This window comes from Pogona vitticeps, chromosome 1 (genome assembly GCF_051106095.1).
Source record: "Pogona vitticeps strain Pit_001003342236 chromosome 1, PviZW2.1, whole genome shotgun sequence".
NCBI lineage: Eukaryota > Metazoa > Chordata > Lepidosauria > Squamata > Agamidae > Pogona > Pogona vitticeps.
In genome coordinates, this window is record NC_135783.1 from 31,525,566 (window position 1) to 31,547,019 (window position 21,454).

The following is a 21,454-nucleotide window of genomic DNA, read 5'->3' on the forward strand; positions in this document are numbered from 1 at the left end:
CTGAGGTTAGCTAGAGACACTAAAATCAATTTCAGATATGTGAGCAGCAAAAGGCAAACAAAAGACATAGTGGCACAGCCCCGCAATGGAGATGGAAAAATTGTAATAGAGGACAAAGAAAAGGCAGAGGTGCTCAATTCCTATTTTAGTTCTGTCTTTTCCCATAAGACAGACCATGAACTTCCAAACAAATTGGAAGTACAAGGAGGGGGGAGGAACAGGACTGCAGCTGGAGATAGATAAACAAATAGTCAAGGAATCCCAAGCATTGAGCAGGGGGTTGGACTTGATTGCCTTGTAGGCCTCTTTCCACTTAGCTTTTCTATGATTATATGATAGTAACATACATTAAAAAAATCTGCTTGCTTATGAAGGTTCCATTGCTTCCAAAACATATTGAGCACCTAAATCCAACTACTTAATACAATTTAAGGATACTAGAAAGTTTTTTGGAAAAAAAATACAGTTCATTCACAGAGCTGAACTGCATGAAAAATATCCTTTCAGAGGCATTAACTGTGAGAGGAAAAATCCAGTCTTTAAAAGAAAATTATCTATTTTGGAAAGAATCCTAGCAGTTACCTCAGTGCTATTAAGCTCATTGGAGTTTAAGGCAAATTACAGCATTAGAATGAGCAGGAAATTAAGTAACTGAAGAACTATCACCCATGATGAAACATTTGCTCCCCAAACATGCCAGCCATTTGGGCACAGACTTGTTAAATGGAGGTCATACACTTCTTAGCTACAGCTGTGCAAGATCATTAGGGCTAGCAAAGAACTTTCAGAACTGCCAAAGTTAACCGGGCCTTCTGTCCAGACAAGAAAACAACAGGAATAATCTCTGAAGCAACAAAGTCATAAGTATTTCCCTAAGCTTCTTACATGCAGATGCAGAGGCACTTGGGGGGGGGGGAGGCTCTTATTGGGTTTTCATGCAAGAGGAACAGAGAAAGCTGCAGCTGTTAATGTGGGAGGTGCTGGTGTCATGAATAACTGTAGAATAATAACCTTAGAATTGCAGAGCTGGAAGGGACTCTATGGATCATGTCCAGTCTCTGTCCAGTAGGCACAGTGGGAAATCAACAAACTCCCAACCTCAGGCTCTGAAGCGAGATACTTAAACCACTGAGCTAACCAGCAGTCAAGTTAGCTATGTGTCCAGCACATGTCAAGTACTTCATCATTAACTGAAATTTACCACAGAAACGTCCACAATTCCTCTTGTGGACATGTAAATACTCAAGAGGATTTTATTTCTGGGGTTAACCAACAGGCACCATTTGCTGATACTGAAATACAGTCAGTAATTTTCTGCCTAATGTACCACAATGCTTTGTCTGCTTTGAGTAGCAATGTAAAACCTCACGTCCTTCTGGGCAGGGGTGAAGCACTGCAACATTTTTCTCCTTATTGGTAAAGGTGGTGAGGAATTGCCTGGCCTGTTAAATAAAATTCTTGGACTGGTTAAAAAAAAGGTGTCCCCTCCAAAAAAAAAAAAAAAGAAAAAAAAAGGCCCATTCTTACATCAATGGAAAGTGTATTTTGTGCAAAAATATTCATTTTTGTGCAAAATTGGTTTTGAGATGAAATTGCACTAATTCTGTGAATTTGACTAACATTAGGGCAATTACTGCTTTATTTGGAAGATTTTACGGCATCTTTCTTAGCCCACCTTGGGTTCTTTTTAAGGAGAAAGGCAGGATAAAACTATTTGAAATAAATAATAAACAAATAAATAATCACTCACTCCTTCTCTGCTTTCTCTCTCTCTCTGCGTGTGTGCATGCTTGTATGTATGCGTATGTGTCTCTCACTGTCTGTGTGCATGCAAACAATTTACTCCTAAAAGGAGTCTGTTTTAATTCTTGGTTTTATTGCTCGGACTGTAAGCCGCCCAGAGTAGATTCATTTAGAATCTCGAGGTGCAACAAAGATGCTTTATCTACCAGGAAGAAATGGACAGAATGTTGCACTTGGGCTTACGTAATGAACAGGGACTTCAGCCATTTTGTGAGAAGGAATCTGCTGAGTAAAATAAAGGACAGAGACATTTAGCGTCATGCCTTTGGGAAGATGTCAACTTCTGTCTGTCATAAAATAAGCTTATGTAAAAATGGAAATCATTTCTGCCAAAAAATCCAAAGCTGAGTGTGTATCTAAGTGTATATGATGGTTTTATGCATGGGGAGTGATCTACCATGATATTTTTTCCTAAGGGAACAATAGCATCCAAAACATAGCTTGTTAACACATCTTAACAATTTAGCAAGAACACAGTTGTGCTGCGATGTCAAGGAACTTTTGCTGTACATGAAAAATTAGTTCCCCATTCTCTCAGTTTCATACCTGGTATTCATATTCAGTAAAAGGCAATAGCGTGGCATCCTTGAAGGAACTAGATGAGCCATTAAAAACAAGTACTGGGTCTTCTTGATTGGGTGTCATCTGTCTTCTGTAAAGCTCATAATATAAGATCTTTCCATTTGGCTGCTTTGGGCCTGTCCACACAATGGAAAGCACAGACTGAAAACCTTCATGGCTTGATTGAGCATCTATGAGAGGGGCTGGCTGTCCTTCAGGGGGTGCTTCGAGAGTCTGAACTGAAGCCCATTCACTGGAAGTGCAACCCTGGAGTGTACAAGCTTGCACTTGGACCTCATACCTTTAGAAATGCAAAGCATAAGTAGGTGAGTAAAATGCAGACTATAAATGTAAACATTGCACATAAAGGTAGCATAAAGCAGTGGTGCTTTAAAAGGCAGTCATTGTCGCACCCCTTGCCCTGTATTTAGATAAGCAATGGTTTCTTCCAAAATGAATGTACAGCACAGGCAAACTGGAAGAGTTCTCTGCCACAATGACTAGCTCTGAGGATCCATGACCTATATGTGGGCTTATTCTCTGCCATGGCAAAGTTCTCTAGAACCTGCAATATCCCACTATGTAGTTTCAGTTCAACTATTCCCAGTTGAAGCATTTTCCATAGACAGAGAGGGATCAACTGGTCTCTCCAGAATGTTCGCCATTCTTCCAGCACAGGTGATGGAATCTCCGCTACCTCACATACTCCAGAACCTCTGATGCTGTCTTGAGTCTGCCTAATGGCATGCATGAAGGCCCAGAATCCCAAATGCATGTGTAGAGCTCTTGTGTGAATGTGCTTTCTCATTTAAGCTAATAATGGGGAACACACATACACTTCCTTTTGCCTTTTCATAATGAAATGGATGGGGGGGGCAGCTCTAGCATCAGAGCACATGTGTAACCTTTGTGTAAGTTTTGGTGTACCAATGGCTGCAAGGTATCAGTAGGACAGTGTTTATTATGAACACTGTACTTCAAACATAATTGGTGTGATAATTTATGGGTCAGTTGGTTTGGAAAAAAGTATCTTTATCAAAAGACAATTTATCTAGATGCTTTTCTCAGAAAACCTATTAGATGGGTTGTAATTAAAGAATATATATGAAAATCTTAACCCATGTCACTAAAAGCTAGATGAAGTAATCAGATCTTAGCACATTTCTTTTTTTAAAAAAATCATGCTTTAGTATGAGCACAATAAGCTCCAGTAAAGAACAAGACTCTGTAATCTAACCCTTATAACCTTTGATTTTAATCCATCTCTTATTAAATTAAAGGCTTCTCCAAATGGGACATTTGCTCCATTACCAGTATTCTCTGCTTCTGTTTTATTGGTAGTTTCTGGGGTATGAATTCTAATGCATCCCTCATCTCCCTAGTCCCTTGTCCATGTATTGTTACTTCTTGAGACCTCTCTCTGCCCTGCTGCCACTGCTACCACATCCTATGACAAGAAGGGTTTGCACTGAAGTTTCCTAGCATCCCCTTTTCCTGTAAGGAGCCTGGTGGCACAGTGGTTAAACTGCAGTACTGCAATGAAGACTCTGCTCATGGCCTGAGTTTGATCCTGGCTTGAAGATTGGCCCAGCCTTCTATCCTATAATTAGATTGTAAGCTAGCTGAAGAAAGCTTTAATCATTATGGAACGGTATACAAGCAGCACGGTAAAGGTTCCCCTTGACATTTAGTCCAGTCGTGTCCAACTCTAGGGCATGGTGCTCATCCCCGTTTCCAAGCCATAGAGCCAGCATTTGTCCGAAGACTCTTTCCATGGTCACGTGGCCAGTGTGACTAGACACAGAACACTGTTACCTTCCCACCAAGATGGTACCTATTTATCTACTCACATTTTTAATGCTTTCGAACTGCTAGGTTGGCAGGAGCTGGGACAAGTGACAGGAGCTCACTCCATCGCATGGATTCGATCTTATGACTGCTAGTCTTCTGACCTTGCAGCACAGAGGCTTCTGCAGTTTAACCTGCAGGGCCACCATGTCCCTCTGAGATGCACAGTTTAATTTAATACTTTGTTGTTCAGCAGTTAAGTCGTGTATGACTCTTCATGACCCCATGGAACAGGCCCTCCTGTCTTCCATTGCCTCCCGGAGTTGTGTCAAATTCATGTTGGTACAGTGGGGTCTTGACTTGAGAACTTAATCCGTATTGGAAGGCGGTTCTCAAGTCAAAAAGTTCTCAGGTCAAATCTGCATTTCCCGTAGGAATGCATTGAAAACCATTTGATCCGTATCTGCTCTTTTCCGTCCATAGAAACTAATGGGAAGCTGCTATTCTGCCTTCGACCACTAGAGGGGGATATTTTGTTTCTTTTTTTCTTAGGTCAAGAAAGGTTCAGGGAAGGCAGGGAAAATACAGTCCAGGCAGTACCAGGCAGTCTGAAGACTATCTCCCAATCCACTCTCTAAACGCTGGGAGGAGTGAGGAAGCAGACAGGCACCCTTTTCACTGGCCAACAGTTAACTGAAAGTTCAAATTTTGCACTTTCCCTGCCTCCCACGTGGTTTTTTTCAGTTCTTAACTCAAATCTAAGTATGTAAGTCAAGTCAATATTTTCCTATGAGAGTGGTTCTTAAGTCAAAATGTTCTTAACTCAAGCCGTTCTTAAGTCAAGACCCCACTGTAGCTTTAACTTAGCTTTAATTTAATACTTAGGCACTGCCTATATTTATACTCATACAGTTTAGCACTTAGAAAGTAGGAAAGTTATTGACAAAAACTATCTTCTAACTGATGGGCTAATCATGTTTTAAAGGTTTCATTGACAGGACTCATGTACAAAAGAAAGAAACATTGATTGACTAGGGAAGTTCAGATGAATTGCAATCTAGTATCTTTTACAATGGATAATCTAATATATCTCTGGATCAAAGCTGGCCACAACTGTTGTCTCTTGTTGCCAAGATAAGAAGCAATCTCAGTGACTTTGGAAATTATGTTATTAGTAGGATATTTCAGGCAATAACTACTACTCTAACATTGCCTTCTAAGATGCATTCGAAATAAGAACTAAGAGTACCTTACTGCTCTTGCCATGCTATGCCAGTTGTCACACACCGCTAGATTCTATACTTCTTGGAAACTCCAGCATCCTTATTCCCACCAATCAGTGGAGCCAAATTTTAGGTATTCAGCCTTTTAGAGCTTCTCAATCATCCAGATTGGCTAGACATTACATAGGCTATTACTTTATATTGCATGTAGACAAAGAAGATGGCACTCTAGTTATCAAGGACTGACTAGTTTTGGCTTGGAACTTCTTGCTGACTCCTATTTTCTTCTTTGGAGACCTTCTGATCAGAATGATGTGCTATATTCACAGCATGCGATAACTTACCTGTGATACGCTTTTAGTTCTGCCAAAGTGTAGGATCTCCTATCAAAAGAAGCATGAGATGAATCTAAGTGAACAGTCTTTTTGTCTGGTTTAATAGGTTCCCGAATAGTGATTGTATAATTGATTATATCACCATTGACTTTTGCTGGAGGATCCCAAGTCACCAAAATTGCTTCTGAGGGCCATGCCTGCAATCTAGGAGGTGACATACCAGACGGGGCAGAAGGGTTAGTTCTAGTTTTAGATAGTGGACTAGTAATGCTCCCTTGACTATTGTTTGCAGTAACAGCATAGCTGTATTCTATTCCTGGAGCTAGCATGAAGTCATGGTAACGAGTTTCTAGACCTGAATAAATCAGAAGTCCATTTCTCCTCAGCTCATACACTCGGATTTTACCATTTGGATTTGCAGGAGCCTTCCATGTGATTTCTATTGATTCTGAACCTGTCACTGCCAACATGGGGGCATCTATGTTGAGGGGCGGAGCTTCCATTGTCCAAATAGTTTTGGAGGCACTATTTGTACAACCTCCATTAGTGCAGGCAACCAATGTGATGTCATATTTAGTGTAAGGCTGCAGATTGAACACTGTCCTGAACAAACTTTTCCCAATATAGAGCTCTTCCCCATTTAATTTTAAGATGTATCTAGTGATTTCTCCATTTTGGATTGTAGGTGGTGACCAAGACAAGTTCATTTGGGTAGACCCTAGATCCTCTAGCATGGGAGGGTTCACGACGGCTGGAGCTGCCTCTAGGGTTCGTATGCTGCCGTGGTCACTGGTGGAGCAGCCTCCCATTGTGCAAGTGGTTACCGCATAGAGGTATTCTGAATATGGGAATAACTCTTCATCGGTGTAATTTAAAGTTGCAGCATCAAAGCTAAAAGGATAGGGGACACCATTTCTGTGAAGCCGATACGATTGCAGAATGCCATTTGGTTCTTCTGGGGGCAACCACAAAATTAGTATTTTGTCAGGGCTTCCTGGAATATGCTTCAGAATAGGTACCGCCAAGCCTTTTGGAGCAGCCTGGCTGGTCTTTGCAACTGACCAAGAGCTATCAGTATAGCCTGCTGAATTCCAGGCACGTATTTTATATTCATAACGAGTCCATGGCTGCAGATCCTGAGCGCTGTATACAAATGTATTCTTCTCGGTGTTATATTCCATGAAAACAATTTTCTCTTCTTCTGTTGTTGAGTTTTTCCCTGAAGCATTTCCTTTCGCACATCTCTGAATAACTTCATAGCGTATTATTTTTCCATTTGAATTAATTGGCTCAGACCATCTCACCCCAATGCTGGTTGCACTCACTGACTGGATTACGGGTGCCATTTGAGAAGCAGGAGGGGCTTCATCAGTCCAGACTGGCTGGGGCACGGAGCGAGTGCAGCCGGCTACAGTGCAGGCTTCAAGTACTAGGGTGTAAAGAGTGAAAGGCTCAAGGCGTCTGAAGAGGAATTGACGAGACAAACCACTATATTCCAAGTTATCGTCATTGAAAATATTGTACGTCTGGAAGGAAAAGAAAGTCGACACATTACTAGTAAGACATTAAAAGCACAGCAGTACAATTCAGACACAGATACCTTACAATTCAATAAGCCCCATGCAGCCCGCTAATTATGCATAGCAAGCTGTGTAAAAAATACTGCTTTTGTTGGAAGTGTAAAAACAGGGAGACTGTCAAATACCCAGCAGGCCACAATGAATGAACCCTGGAATGCTTTCAATTTGGTGTATGCCCATGCTTTTTCCCTATGATCCACCTTCAATTTCTGCCCAAAAGTTCAGTGCGCCCCAAAGAGATATTAAGTTTATTTTTTCCTAAATGTTAAAAGGAGAACTGCAGTACATCTAAAGAGGATCTGTGGAGAAAAGACATGGGCTGAGCATTCAATCTGAACTGGGAAGACTTTGCTTGAAGTTTCTCGTATAAAGCTTTGTGGCTGACGTTTTGGACCAAACTTGCATTTGGTCCAAAAGGAATTAATCTTCCCTTTCCCCTTATGTGGAAGTGGTCTACATGGTATATAGTCCATTCTGTGTTGAGCATAGGTTATTATATGACAGGACATTCTGGAGGTCATTCATTTATAGGGTCAACATGAGTCGCAGGCAAATAATAACTATGTTGAGCTTCTGGAAGCAAAGTTGCTCACAATTGTTAGCTTAGCTGACATCATAGACTAGAATTTGCAACTGAATGCATATATTATTGGTTTCACTGGGATTAATCACATGGAGATGTCGAAGGATAGAGAAAAACTATCATGTGAAACTACACGTTATATTGTGCACGCATTATTATAAAACAGGGTACTTACAAATTGCTACTTTTAGTTAGAAGGGCAAGCAATCATCACCAATGAGGAGGGGCAATCAAATATTAGAGAGAATGCAAAGAGTGATCTCTTGTCCCTTCTTTTGACCTACAAGGAAGCTTGATGTGATCAACAGGAGGGACTCCACCTGGTGAGAAGCCTGATGGAGTATTTAGTCTCACCTCTTTTTAGCAGAAAAAGGCAGCACCTGTGTTCCACTTCATGTTGCACAGTAGTGACATGGGTGGCTCACTTGACCAGGAGACAGGTGTCCCATTCTAACATTTCAGGGTTCACCCCTCTACACCAGTCATGAATTATCACTGAACAGTGGGGCTAAAGAAGCCACTAGATCACTCTAGAGGCCATATAAGAAGGAAGCACTTCCTAAGGAAAAGGGCAGATAAGCGACCAGAGGCAACAACAATGATCATTCACCCACTATCAAAGTTACCCGATTTACCACTGCAGCTGAAAGAAAGGAGAGCTAAGCACTGTGTTATCGCATGGAACAGTTGCTGCCTCTGGTCAAATGAGATTCTAGGTCTGGATTACCTTAATGTCACCATTGGGCTTCGAAGGCTCTGCCCACTTAAGCAACAGTGCCCTGCCATTCTCTTTCTTTTCCACAGTGAAGTTGCTCAGGCCACTTGGAGAAGCTTCCAGGGTGCGCACGGAGGTCCATGGACTTGCAGCATGCCCAGCATTGTTGACCGCTACAAGGTGGATGTGGTAGGTTGTAAACGGCTTCAAACCAAATAAGTGAGTGTAATGCAAATTGCCCTGCAAGAATAAGATGGAGTGCTATAAACACTGTCCCATTGCTACAACTTCCATTCTTAATGTTCTGCTATCTTTCCTCTAAAGGGCTCAAGACTCTATACAATATCATCTCAATTTTATTCTCAAAACCATCCTCTTAAGTAGGTTGGACTGGTAGTGAGAGACCTAGTGTGGTATTACTTGGGACTACCTTGCCCCTCCTTGGATGCACATCTTAATCTAGTCAATGGGTTTGGGTGTGTCCTTGAAGTTGAGAGCAATGCCATCAGGAGGCCAGACTCCATTATGAGCCTGAACTCTTAGCACAATCACCCAAGATGGAATGGTCACAGCCAAGACACCAGACAAATATGCATCAGTCCTCTTCAAAGGTAACAGCCACATCAGCAGAAGATAATGGATAGTTCCAATGTTGATGGAGATGGCAGCTACTGGAGGAGGAAGCAATGTCAATGACGTTTGCTAGTACTGTGCAAAATGTAAAATACTATTTTCCTTACCATGAAACCCCTATGATAAGACAGTCCAAAATCAAGAGAGAGTGTAGAAAGATGAGACCCCAGTTGAAAATCACAGAATCAGCTACTGGGGAGGAGCAGTGGAAAAATACAAATAGCAGTGTCACTAATGATGCAACCCAATTCAAGATGAAAGGATCTCTAGTGGCTGATAAGCACTGAAGTGAAAGGAAAGTCTGATGCAGCACAACATATATAATAGAAACATGGAACATGAGAAGTATAAATCAAGGTGAACTGGAAACCGTAAAGCAAGAAATGGAATGTACCATTTTAACCTGTGTACTCTTTACCCAATTCCCAATCTAAAATATAATAATAATAATAATAATAATAATAATAATAATAATAATAATAATAATAATAATAATAATAATAATAATAATAATAATAATAATAATAATAATAATAATAATAATAATAATAATAATAATGTTTAAACATTGCAGTGCTTGGTGTCAGTGAACTAAAGTGGACTGGACTGGGATGTGTTTAGTCAGATAACTACAAAGTATTCTACTCAGGAATGGACAAATTCAAAAGAAATGGAGATTGAGGTAAGATGTAGCACAGGCATTTAGGAGCTGAACAGAATTGAACAAGCTTTATTGTTTAAAACTATAGGTCACCACAATATCAACAGCAACACAAAACTGCACTGACCCTGTATATCTATACATAAATTCAAGATGCCATAACTTCCCTTCTTTCTTAAGATTTTTGATGCCTGGCATGTATTTTCTTTGCAGCCAAAGCAAATTTCGCTACTTGATAGGCAGTAGTTAAATCCCTACGCCTACATCCCTTGCATTTAGGGGCAATAATGCAAGTTCTGACCAAATAACATCAGTCAGACTCTGTGGAAAACCTACCATCATAAATATCATTCAGACCTATCTTCCAACTACAGATGCTGAATAAGATGAAATGAACAGGACATTTTGGAGGTTGCTCATTCATTGGGTCACCATAACCCGGAGGTGACTTGATGGCAAATAACAACAAGAAATAAGCAAATAAGTAAGCAAGTAAATATTGCTTTCACACACTCAGATAGATGGAAAATGAGACAACGTTGCTCATTTTCACAAGAAGCAAGGGAAACTTGAAGATGGAGGGTGAAGTCCTGGGGGTCAATTTCAGAGTGAACAGACATGGAAAATGATTGAAAATAATACATTCTCTAAACATTCATCACATCCTTGTAAGGCAGTAGTACCTCAAATATATGTAAGTTAATGAGAAGGTAAGGCCACTCCCTCACCAACACACATTCAAGGTGTACAAACTCTATGTGCAGTATATTATAGAGCAGTGGGTCCCACTCTTTTTGACAACAGGGACTGGTTTAGTTGAAGATAATTCTCCCAAGGACCTGGGTGGCGGCGGCAGGTGTCTGTGTGGGTGGGAGGGCAGGTGGGCATCTGTGTGTGAGGGGCATGGGGTGTGTGTCCATGCGTCCGGTGTGTGTGTGTGTGTGTGTGCATGCATGTGTGCATGCGTGCGGTGGGTGGGACTGCGTACACACACTCTTTCAGTCCTTTGAAAATCTGTCTTGGTGGCCCAGTCCTTCCAAGGCCACAGACCAGTCCCGGTCCGTGGCCCAGGGGCTGGGGATCGCTGTTATAGAGGAAACATGAGTGAGATGTTCTTCAGAGGATAAATTTGTTTGTTAGGTTTTAAAAATAGATTTGATTCCAGGGGGTCTTTTCCTTTTTTACAGCAGGGGGGAAAGTGCAGTACAATATGTGTGTATAATTTATGCACACACTAAGCACCACTGCAACACAAAGTATCTGTCTGTGTGCATTAAAACAATAAATAAATTCAAGATTTGGGAGGCAAGCGCTTACTTAGTCTTCCCTCCACAGATACGTATGTGAGCACAGGATAGTACCCTGAAAGCTATACAGAAACGGATTAAAAAGCCTACTACAAATAAAATGCACATATCTTTTTGAAATGCTCCATAAAAAGTGTTACATATATGAGAGCAAGATTCATGCGGTTAACATTTTGTCTGTCATCACAGAGAGGAAGCCCTATTGCTGAGAGGCTACATCTGCTTCTACCTCAACTCTGTGCTGGACATGTAATCATTTAAGAATTGTGTTGCAAGAAAATATCCTAGATCTTTCATCCCCAGCCTCTTCATTTTTATTGAATGCTTTTAAGTATGTTAACATTAGATCAAGGGGAAGTAAATAACCAGATTAGTGAATTCTACTTCATTTTGTTCCATTCCATTTCTTTTTGCTTCACTGTGTTTTTCTTTACTTGCAGCCAGAGATTCACTACCTGGAATAAAGTACACGACAGTGGATTGTTCGGTCTGGACAACAGTGTCTGCCTGTGCTCTCGGTGCTTCTAAGTACACAAAACCAGTCTTTTGGTTTCTGTCTCACAATTAAGCTCCCAGTTCTGTCACACAACTCCTACTTTTCACCCCGAACCTTCCTTTTAAACTCAGCTTTCTAGTCCCTATTGTTGTTGATCAACCAGGCACAAGAAAATCCTTGGCAGATCACCAGTGAATGCACCAATAGATCTATATCCTGGATATTCAGAGATCGAGTTGCATTTCCCCTTCTACTTCCATGGTGCTCAGGCCTATCTCAATACCCTGGATTTCTGTCAAGTGGCTAAAGCCAATGTTTCTCATCTTTTAAATATTTAAATATATGTTAAGCTACCAGACTTGGATTTTTTTTCTGAGAAAAAATAGTAATTTCTTTTTTAAAATATTAAAAGTTAGATGATAAATATTTAAATAGTTATTTTCCCACAACAATGAGCTTTCCTTTTAGACAAATATAGTGCAGCATTTGAACGCCCATTCAGAATATTAAAACTATGATATGCCACCAGAACTGATTAGAAATGCACTTTTCAATGACAATTATGCTTTCCCCCATCCCCCATTAAACAGGGCAAACACTGGCGAGATTAATAATGAAAACGGGGGAGGAAGAGTTGAAAGAATAGTTATTGTTAGGAATTCCTAGCCATTCATGTCAAGAAAAGCATGAGTTTAATTAAACTTATAAAAAGTACTATAGCCATCAGATACTGAGATCAGAGACCTCAGTTTCTGATGGTGATACTAAACACATTTACCCAGAAGTAACCCCAATGGGTCTAAAGGGAGTTACTAAAAAATATGTGGTGTATGCAGGATCACAATAAAAGTCACAGAGTTTGTTTGTGTTGATGAGAACTATCTGACAAGGGCTATATATCTAATAGTCTCAACTGGGGGAATTTACTGAATCAATGGGATTTAGAGAAGTGCTGACCTCTAGCTGGGATTAAACACTAGATTATAAAAATGTACAGGTGCCTTAAGAATTATTCCTTATATATCTGATTTGGTGATGGTGATGCATGCCTTAGTTCCACCCCATTTGGATAACTGTATACACTCTACATCGGGGAGACTTTGAGGATGGTGGAGAAGTTTCAGCTGGTTCAAAGTGCAACAGCCAGATTGTTGACTGGAGCTGGTTACAGGGAGCATATAACTCTCTTGTGACAATAGCTTCACTGGCTGCGTCTGTTTTTGAGCCAAATTCAAAGTACTAGTTATGGCCTATAAAGCGCTAGATGATTTGGGCCCACTCTGCCTGAAGGATCATATTTCACTGCATCAGCCTTCTTGGCTCCTAAGATCTTTAGGAGAGGCCTTTCTAAGTTCCACTGCCTTGGATTTGATGGGAATATAAAGGAAAGCAAAGAGTGCTGCTTATATACCGCCCCATAGCGCTTCAAGCACTCTCTGGGCGGTTTACAAGTTAATTATGCAGGCTACACATTGCCCCCACCAGCAAGCTGGGTACTCATTTTACCGACCTCGGAAGGATAGAAGGCTGAGTCAACCTTGACTGAACCCCAGGTCGTGAGCACAGTTTTGGCTGCAGTACAGTGATTTAACGAGAGCCTTCTTTGTGGCTGCTCCAAAGTTGCTCCAGAAAGATCTACCATTTATCCCCAGGGCGGAGCAACACAACAATGTATCTTTTGTGTTAAATCCAGCATTTATAGATTATAAAGATGGTCAGAGATTTGAAACAAGAAAAGAGGAAATCAAAAGAAATAAAGTAGACTCTGCAGCTGGCACCAAAGAATAATGTGTGTCAGGGGTTTTAAACTCAATTTACCTGGGGGCCGCTAGAGGCAGAGTCTGGGTGAGGCTGGGCCGCATCAGATTTTCTGCCAAGCGGAGCAAGAGCCCGAGGAAGCCACCCAGGAGTTTCCTTAGCCGACAGACAGGTGGGCTGGCTGGCAGGCTGCAGTTCTGGATGGAGGGTGCAAGAGGTGATGTCTTGGGAGAGAGCCGGCGAGCGAGGCAAGGCTTTTTTTTTTTTACTCTTGACAGCAGAGGATGTGTGGGCGCTTTGGGGGGGCAGGCAAGGCGAGGGCCACAAACTATCATCTGGGGGGTCGCAAATGGCCACCGGGCCGCATGTTTGAAACCCCTGATGTATGTAATGACTGAACCCTCAATAAAGTTGAAGGCTGCACACTCCAACTGTGGAGACCTCCAACTGGTGGGTGGGGGCTGGCCCTGGGCAGTCTTACTGTTATCAGCATACAGAGTAGGTCAAGAGGCTTTCACCCAGATCTGCTCAGAAGGCTACGTCTTGAAGCATCACTACATCCTTCCATCTGTGCCATACTTCCCCTGAGTAGTCTGTCAGCATTCAACGGCCACTGAGTATGCTTACTGTTCACTGATCTATTTCCCCTCATACATACAGAGAGTTTTATCCTCAGGATGATGATGTGGATTTACTTCTGCCCATCTTGCAGCCCCCCCGCCTACATATTTGTCCGTTTTTGTGTAGCAGTTGCTGTTGAGAACCACAACATTCTGAGCCAGAAGCACAGGATATGATGATTCCCAGTTCAGGACAAGATAAAACAATAGCAGTTGGAGAGAGGTCGAAACACTGAAGACTTATCAACTCTTTTTATTACCTTTGGGGTCAGGAGTAGAGAAAAAGTTCAGTTGTTTTAAACATCCCTTTGTGACCAGTTATGAACCCAAAAGTATAGGATAGTTTAAAGGCCTACAGAAATCAGCTCAAACATATTAGATGTGTTTTTTAAAAGTTGGCTGCTTTGGGACATTTAAGATATCGTTTCTCATAAGAAACATGGGAAGCATGTGGGCTATAAAGAAAAACATATGCATGTTGTCAATAGTAGCACCTGTTCAATTACAGTTTATTTCGGTATGGAGAATCCTGTTTAGCCCCTAGATGGCAATACTATCAAACAGTTTTTATACCATGAGTACTTAGTGATTAACAACCAGCATTCAGTCATCCAACATACTCAAGGCAGCCATTTAAAAAATAACAAAAATGATTTCATTATAGATTCTTTTAATAAACATTTATGGCTTAGATCCTTGAAAGTGGATAGCCACTTTGCCATAGCCAAAAGTAACCGATTCAATCTGATGCAAAATTACGTAGGTTAAAGTACGGAGATCATTTTGAAGTGATGCTCAGCATAAAAATCTAGCATGAGAAATTAAGGTGGCATAAAACACAATTAAAATTAACTTTACAATTGGACACAGCCCATATTAATAGTTTTTTTTTTCCTATGAAGACAGTAACCTATTAGGCTTCAACAAGCAAACTTTTAAAAGCCTACAATTTACAGACTAATGTTTAGTGGTGGGGAAGTTAAATAATTGCTTCTGATCAAAGAGCTGCAGAAACAGAACACAGAGAGGACTGTACACATTAGGGATAAAATGCATTTCAGTTTGTACATGAGTGTGTGAAATGAACAATCAAGACCTGTAGTGTAGAGGCATGAATGTTAAAAATGAAGGTTGCGACAAATTGCACTGAATTGTTTGTTGCATTCTGCTTCAGTAAATTCCTTAGAAAGTTCCCTTTCTGGTCTCTACTGAAGGGTGGCAAAGTTTCAACACAGATTTAAATGGGCTGAAAAGGCCTCTGCTAAATATGGTCTTTGGCTAAATATGGAAAACCCGACAGAATCAAGGACTACGTTATGTCTACAGCAGAACAGGACCTCTATGCCTCACTCATTTTACATCTGATGTTGTGGAATTAATAAAAAAATTTTAAGCTCAGAAATTTGAACTGGGGAAAAGAACACTTGAATGCAATACACATTAGCAATAGAATGAGCTGGTGGTAACAAAGGAGAAGGCAAGTGAACGCTGGATTGCCCTTATAAAACTCAAGATCTGCTCTAAATATACCACTCAGGCATGAATTTCACAGAACTGTGAGACAAAGGGAGGACACTGACGTTGTATAGATTATCCATTGCATTCTGGAATATTCTTTTCTTCCTTTGTTCGCAGCTTGGTTTCTTGCACTTTAATTATTAAACTATTAGGCTTGAGTGTTTGTGTTCCTCTGGAATGATGTTTCTTTTATGGGCTTTGCATGGACAACAGCTAAGATTTCTAAGGTCCAGCGACTTCTTTTCTTCCCTTTTTGTATTTCTAGTAGTAGTGGTGAAAACAGCGCTGCCTATTGGCCTTTGTGTATTATGTGTCCTGGAGCCTGGCCTTCCTCTACAAAGCAGCCTTCCGTAGAGGTTAATGTATCCCACACCTACATCTCTCAATATAGCACTCTACATTCAGTATTGAAAGCCTACCACCTTCACCACATTGATGGTGCTGTGAAGTCTCTTTCTCCGCAGTCACTCGATTTGTTTTGTTTTTTTAAATCAGAGGTCCAGAAATGCACAAAGAGTTGGAGTCAGAGTGGTGTTTGGTGGACTGGGATGGTGGTCTGTGGACTTTGGGGTCCAGAGCAGGGGATGGAGGATGGCTTGATTGCTATGGTTTGGGGGGGGGGGGTTCTGGAGATCTTGGTCACAGTAGTGGACCCTGGTGGAAGAAGTGTGACTGCCAGTGATACCTAGCTGGTTGGATCTGCCATTTATTTTAGATATTTCTGGCTGATCATTCTGGACTGGGACTGTGTTGTGTGGGTGGGCTGATTCAATTTAATTTGGTTTAAATTTACAGTATTTATTTATTTTGTTTTATCTATGAGTCTATTTGTTTTTGATTCATTGCTAGCTACACTTTTGCTTATTTGGTATGTTCCATTCTTTTTTGGGTTGGTTAAGATTACTAGGTTTTTTTTTTAGATAATTTGTATAGCCCGAAAAACCCACAATAACCTTTAGAGCCCGAAAAACCCACAACAATCAATTTGTATAGCATTTAAGTCTGTGGGTTGCTGTTGGATCACTTTCCTAATCCTTAATCTTTAACTATTATTCAATGGTATCTGTTAAGATAGGGGTGTAATACTTAGTCTGTTGTATATTTTAATTTGCTGAGGGACAGCAAAGGAGGCCTTCAGGTCTGTATTCTACCTCAGGTGAATTGCCAACACTCTGTTCGTTTGGAGGAAGGAAATCTTGTTTGAATCAGTTTCTGGAGAACAAATTGACCAGGGTGATTCCTGGGGGAGCTATGAAGATTTTAGGCCAGCTATCCATTATAGGAGAGCCTGGAATACATGTAAGCAAAAACAAGATCTGGAGCTGATTGTGGCTCCGATCATCAGCTACTTATAGCAAAATTCAAGCTTAAACTGAAGAAAGTAGAAAAAACACTGGGTTAGTCAAGTATAATCTAAACCAAATCCCTTAGGAATACCCAGTGGAAGTGAAGAACAGATTTAAGGAACTAGATATGGTGGACAGAGTGCCTGAAGAACTATGGATGGAGGCTCATAACATTGTACAGGAGGCAGCAACAAAAACCATCCCAAAGATAAGGAAATGCATGAAAGCAAAGTGGCTGTCCAACGAGGCTTTACAAATAACAGAGAAGAGAAGGGAAACAAAATGCAAGGGAGATAGGGAAAGTTACAGAAAATGGAATGCAGACTTCCAAAGAATAGCAAGGAGAGACAAGAGGGCCTTCTTAAATGAACAGTACAAAAAAATAGAGGAAAATAATAGAAAGGGAAAAACCAGTGATCTGTTCAAGAAAATTTGAGATGTTAGAGGAACATTTTGTGCAAAGATGGACATGATAAAGGACAAAATGGTAGGGACCTCAGAGAAGCAGAAGACATCAAGAAGAGGTGGCAAGAATACACAGAAGAATTATACCAGAAAGATCTGGATGTCTGGGACAACCCAGATAGTGTGGTTGTTGACCTTGAGCCAGACATCCTGGAGAGTGAAGTCAAGTGAGCCTTAGAAAGCATGGCTAACAACAAGGCCAATGGAGGTGATGGCATTCCAGTTGAAATATTTAAAATCTTAAAAGATGACACTGTTAAGGTGCTACACTCAATAGGCCAGCAAGTTTGGAAAACTCAACAGTGGCCAGAGGAGTGGAAAAGATCATTCTACATCCCAATCCTAAAGAAGGGTAGTGCCAAAGAATGCTCCAACTACCGTACAATTGCACTCATTTTACATGCTATCAAGGTTATGCTCAAAATCCTACAAGGTAGGCTTCAGCAGTATGGGAACTGAGAACTCCCAGAAGTACAAGCTGGATTTCGAAGGGACAGAGGAATTCGAGACCAAATTGCTAACATGCGCTGGATTATGGAGAAAGCCAGAGAGTTCCAGAAAAACATCTACTTCTGCTTCATTGACTACACAAAAGCCTTTGACTGTGTGGACCACTACAAATTATGGCAAGTCCTTATAGAAATGGGAGTGCCTGACCCCATTTCTATCTATCTCCAGAGAAATCTATATGTGGGACAGGAAGCAACAGTTAGAACTGGATATGGAACAACTGATTGGTTCAAAATTGGGAAAGGAGTATGACAAGGCTGCATATTGTCTCCCTGCTTATTTAACTTATATGCAGAATACATCATGCGGAAGGCTGGACTGGAGGAATCCCAAGCCGGAATTAAGACTGCCGGAAGAAATATCAACAACCTCCGATATGCAGATGATACCACTCTGATGGCAGAAAGTGAGGAGGAAATAAAGAACCTTGTAATGAGGGTGAAAGAGGAGAGTGAAAAAACGGTCTGAAACTCAACATCAAAAAAACTAAGATCATGGCCACTGGTCCCATCCCGTCCTGGCAAATAGAAGGGGAAGACATGGAGGCAGTGACAGATTTTACCTTCTTGGGCTCCATGATCACTGCAGATGGAGACAGCAGCCACAAAATTAAAAGGTGTCTGCTTCTTGGGAGGAAAACAATAACAAACCTCGACAGCGTCTTAAAAAGCAGAGAAATCACCTTGCCAACAAAAGTACGCATAGTCAAAGCTATGGTTTTTCCTGTAGCCATGTATGGAAGTAAGAGCTGGAACATAAAGAAGGCTGACCGCTGAAGAATTGATGCTTTTGAACTGTGGTGCTGGAGGAGACTCTTGAGCGTCCCCTGGACTGCAAGGAGAACAAACTTATCCATTTTGAAGGAAATCAACCCTGAGTGCTCACTGGAAGTACAGATCCTGAAGCTGAGGTTGCAATACTTTGAGCTTCATGACCTCTTCATGAGAAGACTCCTTGGAAAAGACCCTGATGCTGGGAAAGTGTGAAGGCAAGAGGAGAAGGAGATGACAGAGGACAAGATGGTTGGACAGTGTCATCGAAGCTACCAACATGAATTTGACCGAACTCTGTGAGGCAGTGGAGGATAGGAGGGCCTGGAGTGCTCTGGTCCATGGGTCGTGAAGAGTCAGACATGACTTAACCACTAAACAACAACAACAGAATAGATGTGTGGTATCTATTCCAAACTCTAGATTTCCTTTCATCTGGCATGATCAATGTAACCAGCTCAACCAATCTTCTGATCTGACTTTTCTGCTGTTAAATGCTAGGTTGGTACATAATAAAACACAATTGATCTATGATCTAATTGATGATGAGAAAGCTGATCTGGCATGTGTAACTGTGACCTGGCTGGTTGTAAAGGAAAGGGTTGCTGTCTCCCAGATATAATCACATCCAGCATCAGCGCAGATCAGAGGGACAGCGTGTGGGCTCCTCTGGTCCATAGGGCTTCCAGCAGAATTAAGAATATCTCTGTCTTGTGAGATCTGGGCCTGGATGTCTTGTTGGTGGAGCACAGGGATAGAATGTGGATTGCGCTAGTGTATTGCTCTGTCCTCAACCTAGAACTCTCTCTGCCAGAGCTCATAGACTTCACCTTGGCTACGGTGCTGACGTATCACAGATTACTGTTCCTAAGGGACTTCACCATCCATGCAGAGGCAAAGATTTCCCAGGAAGCTTCAGATTTCATGGATTCCATTATTTCCTTGGGCCTATTCCAACATGTGAATGGCCCCATGCATGTTGCAGGGACACACTCTTGACCTGGTGTTTTTGACTGGGCAGAGAGTTCACAAACTGAAGGTGTCAGGTAGCATGTCTACTGCTCAGATGATTGTGGTTGTTTTAAATTTTCTATGGATGGGTGGGTGAGTGAGTCGGAATGGATCCTTTTTTTATGTTTCACATAACCTGCCCAGGGTAGTGGCATGTTGCTAGATGGGCAGTATAATTAACAAACAAACAAACAGATAAATAATCTGTTGAAGTTTGGACTTGTAGTAGCATCCCCTCTCCATGGGGAGACTGGACTCATTAGAATGCCATCCTTGAAGGCTACTGGATCCAGTATGGTTGTGGGTTGTTTTGGGAGAGTTTCCAACTGATCTGATTCATTTGCCTGTCGAAGCCCGGATCAATAGATGGTACACCGAGAGTGATTTAAGCGCTATGGGGTGGAATATAAGCAGCATGCTTTACACAGAAGTGATGCAGGCAATTCACACAATTGCTTCCAAATGCCCTCTCTGCTTCAGAGCTTGACCTTCCCCCTGGTTTATAATGGAACTTTGGGCAATGAAGCTAGCAAAGAGAAAGCTAGAGTGTAGATGGAGGAAAGTTGCCTTGGATTATTATTTGGCGGCAGTTAGAAAAATGTCCAGTAGGTATGTTAATGCTAAAAGAGCTGTAAAATCAACCAGAACTTTATTGGGTGGTCTTCAGCCTTACTGACTCTGGACAGACAAAGTGGCTTCAGCCTGATATATCCAACTGTAATCGGTCTGCAGCATATTTTAGATCTAAGGTTGAAGCCTTCCAACAGGACCTGACATATGTTGTAGAGCAGTAAATTGATTTAATATGTCCAGTGCATAGCCTTGGATTGGATCAGTTTCAACTTATAACATCTGAAGATGCTGACAAGGCACTTATGCACTGTAAAGCCACTACCTCCTTGCTGGACCCCTGCCCATCCTGGCTTCTAAAATCTGCCAGTGAGATAACAACAGAAGGGGGCACACATGTTATTAACTCTTCATTACAGAGACTATCATTAGCCCCATTTTAAAAAGAGTAAAACCTTGTGACAGACAGTTTAAATAACTATCGGTCTGTTGCGAACATTCAGTTCATGGACAAGTTGATTGAGAGGCTAGTAGTGGATCAGCTGCAGATGTTCTTGGAGGAAACAGACTGTCTGGATCCATTCCAGTTGGGGTTTAGACCACACCATGGTGCTGAGACAGCACTGGTCACATTGCATGATGACCCTCTAAGGGGGACTGAAGGGTGCTAGTGGTTCTCTTGGATCTCTGAGTGGCTGGGTCCACATGGTTAAGTTTGGAGGAGTTGTTTTGACTTCATGGGTCCTGCGTTATGAGGTACCACAGGGGTCAACCATCTCCCCAATGCTTTTTAATCTCTATGTGAAACCATTGGGAGAGGTCATCTGGAGTTTTGGGGTTCACTGTCACCAATACTCTCCTATTTCTTCTTCAATTTGCTATGTTTCTCACTACCAATCTATTTCCCCATCTGTTGCTGCTATAATTTAATCATACTTAACACGATGTCCACTTAATAGCTTGGTAGTGTGCCTTTCTTATTTCTCTTTTTAGTCACCAAGACTGTTGGCCTCTCTGAACCACAGAGTGATTTGTTCTCACATGAATTTACCACTGGCTTGGATGAATTTAAAGCAGTTTAGGTAATTCACAGGGGAATAAAGCTATCAACATTTACTAGTCACGATGCCTGTATCGTCTCTGTGGTGATCACCCTGCTTCGGCTCATGTAGGAGAATATTTGCATGCACCAATGGGAGTT

At 41.4% G+C, this 21,454-nt stretch overlaps 1 protein-coding gene across 1 annotated transcript in view; it reads right to left on the bottom strand.

Moving 5' to 3' along the window:
- The window catches only part of USH2A (usherin), a 559,229-nt gene that overhangs the window by 39,674 nt on the left and 498,101 nt on the right, over positions 1-21,454 (bottom strand). The window contains exons 60-62 of the mRNA XM_078392221.1: positions 8,601-8,828; positions 5,720-7,236; positions 2,350-2,665 (exon numbers count right to left, since the gene is read on the bottom strand). Coding sequence (XP_078248347.1) covers positions 2,350-2,665; positions 5,720-7,236; positions 8,601-8,828 — 2,061 coding nt within the window. The remainder of the gene's footprint in view (positions 1-2,349; positions 2,666-5,719; positions 7,237-8,600; positions 8,829-21,454) is intronic.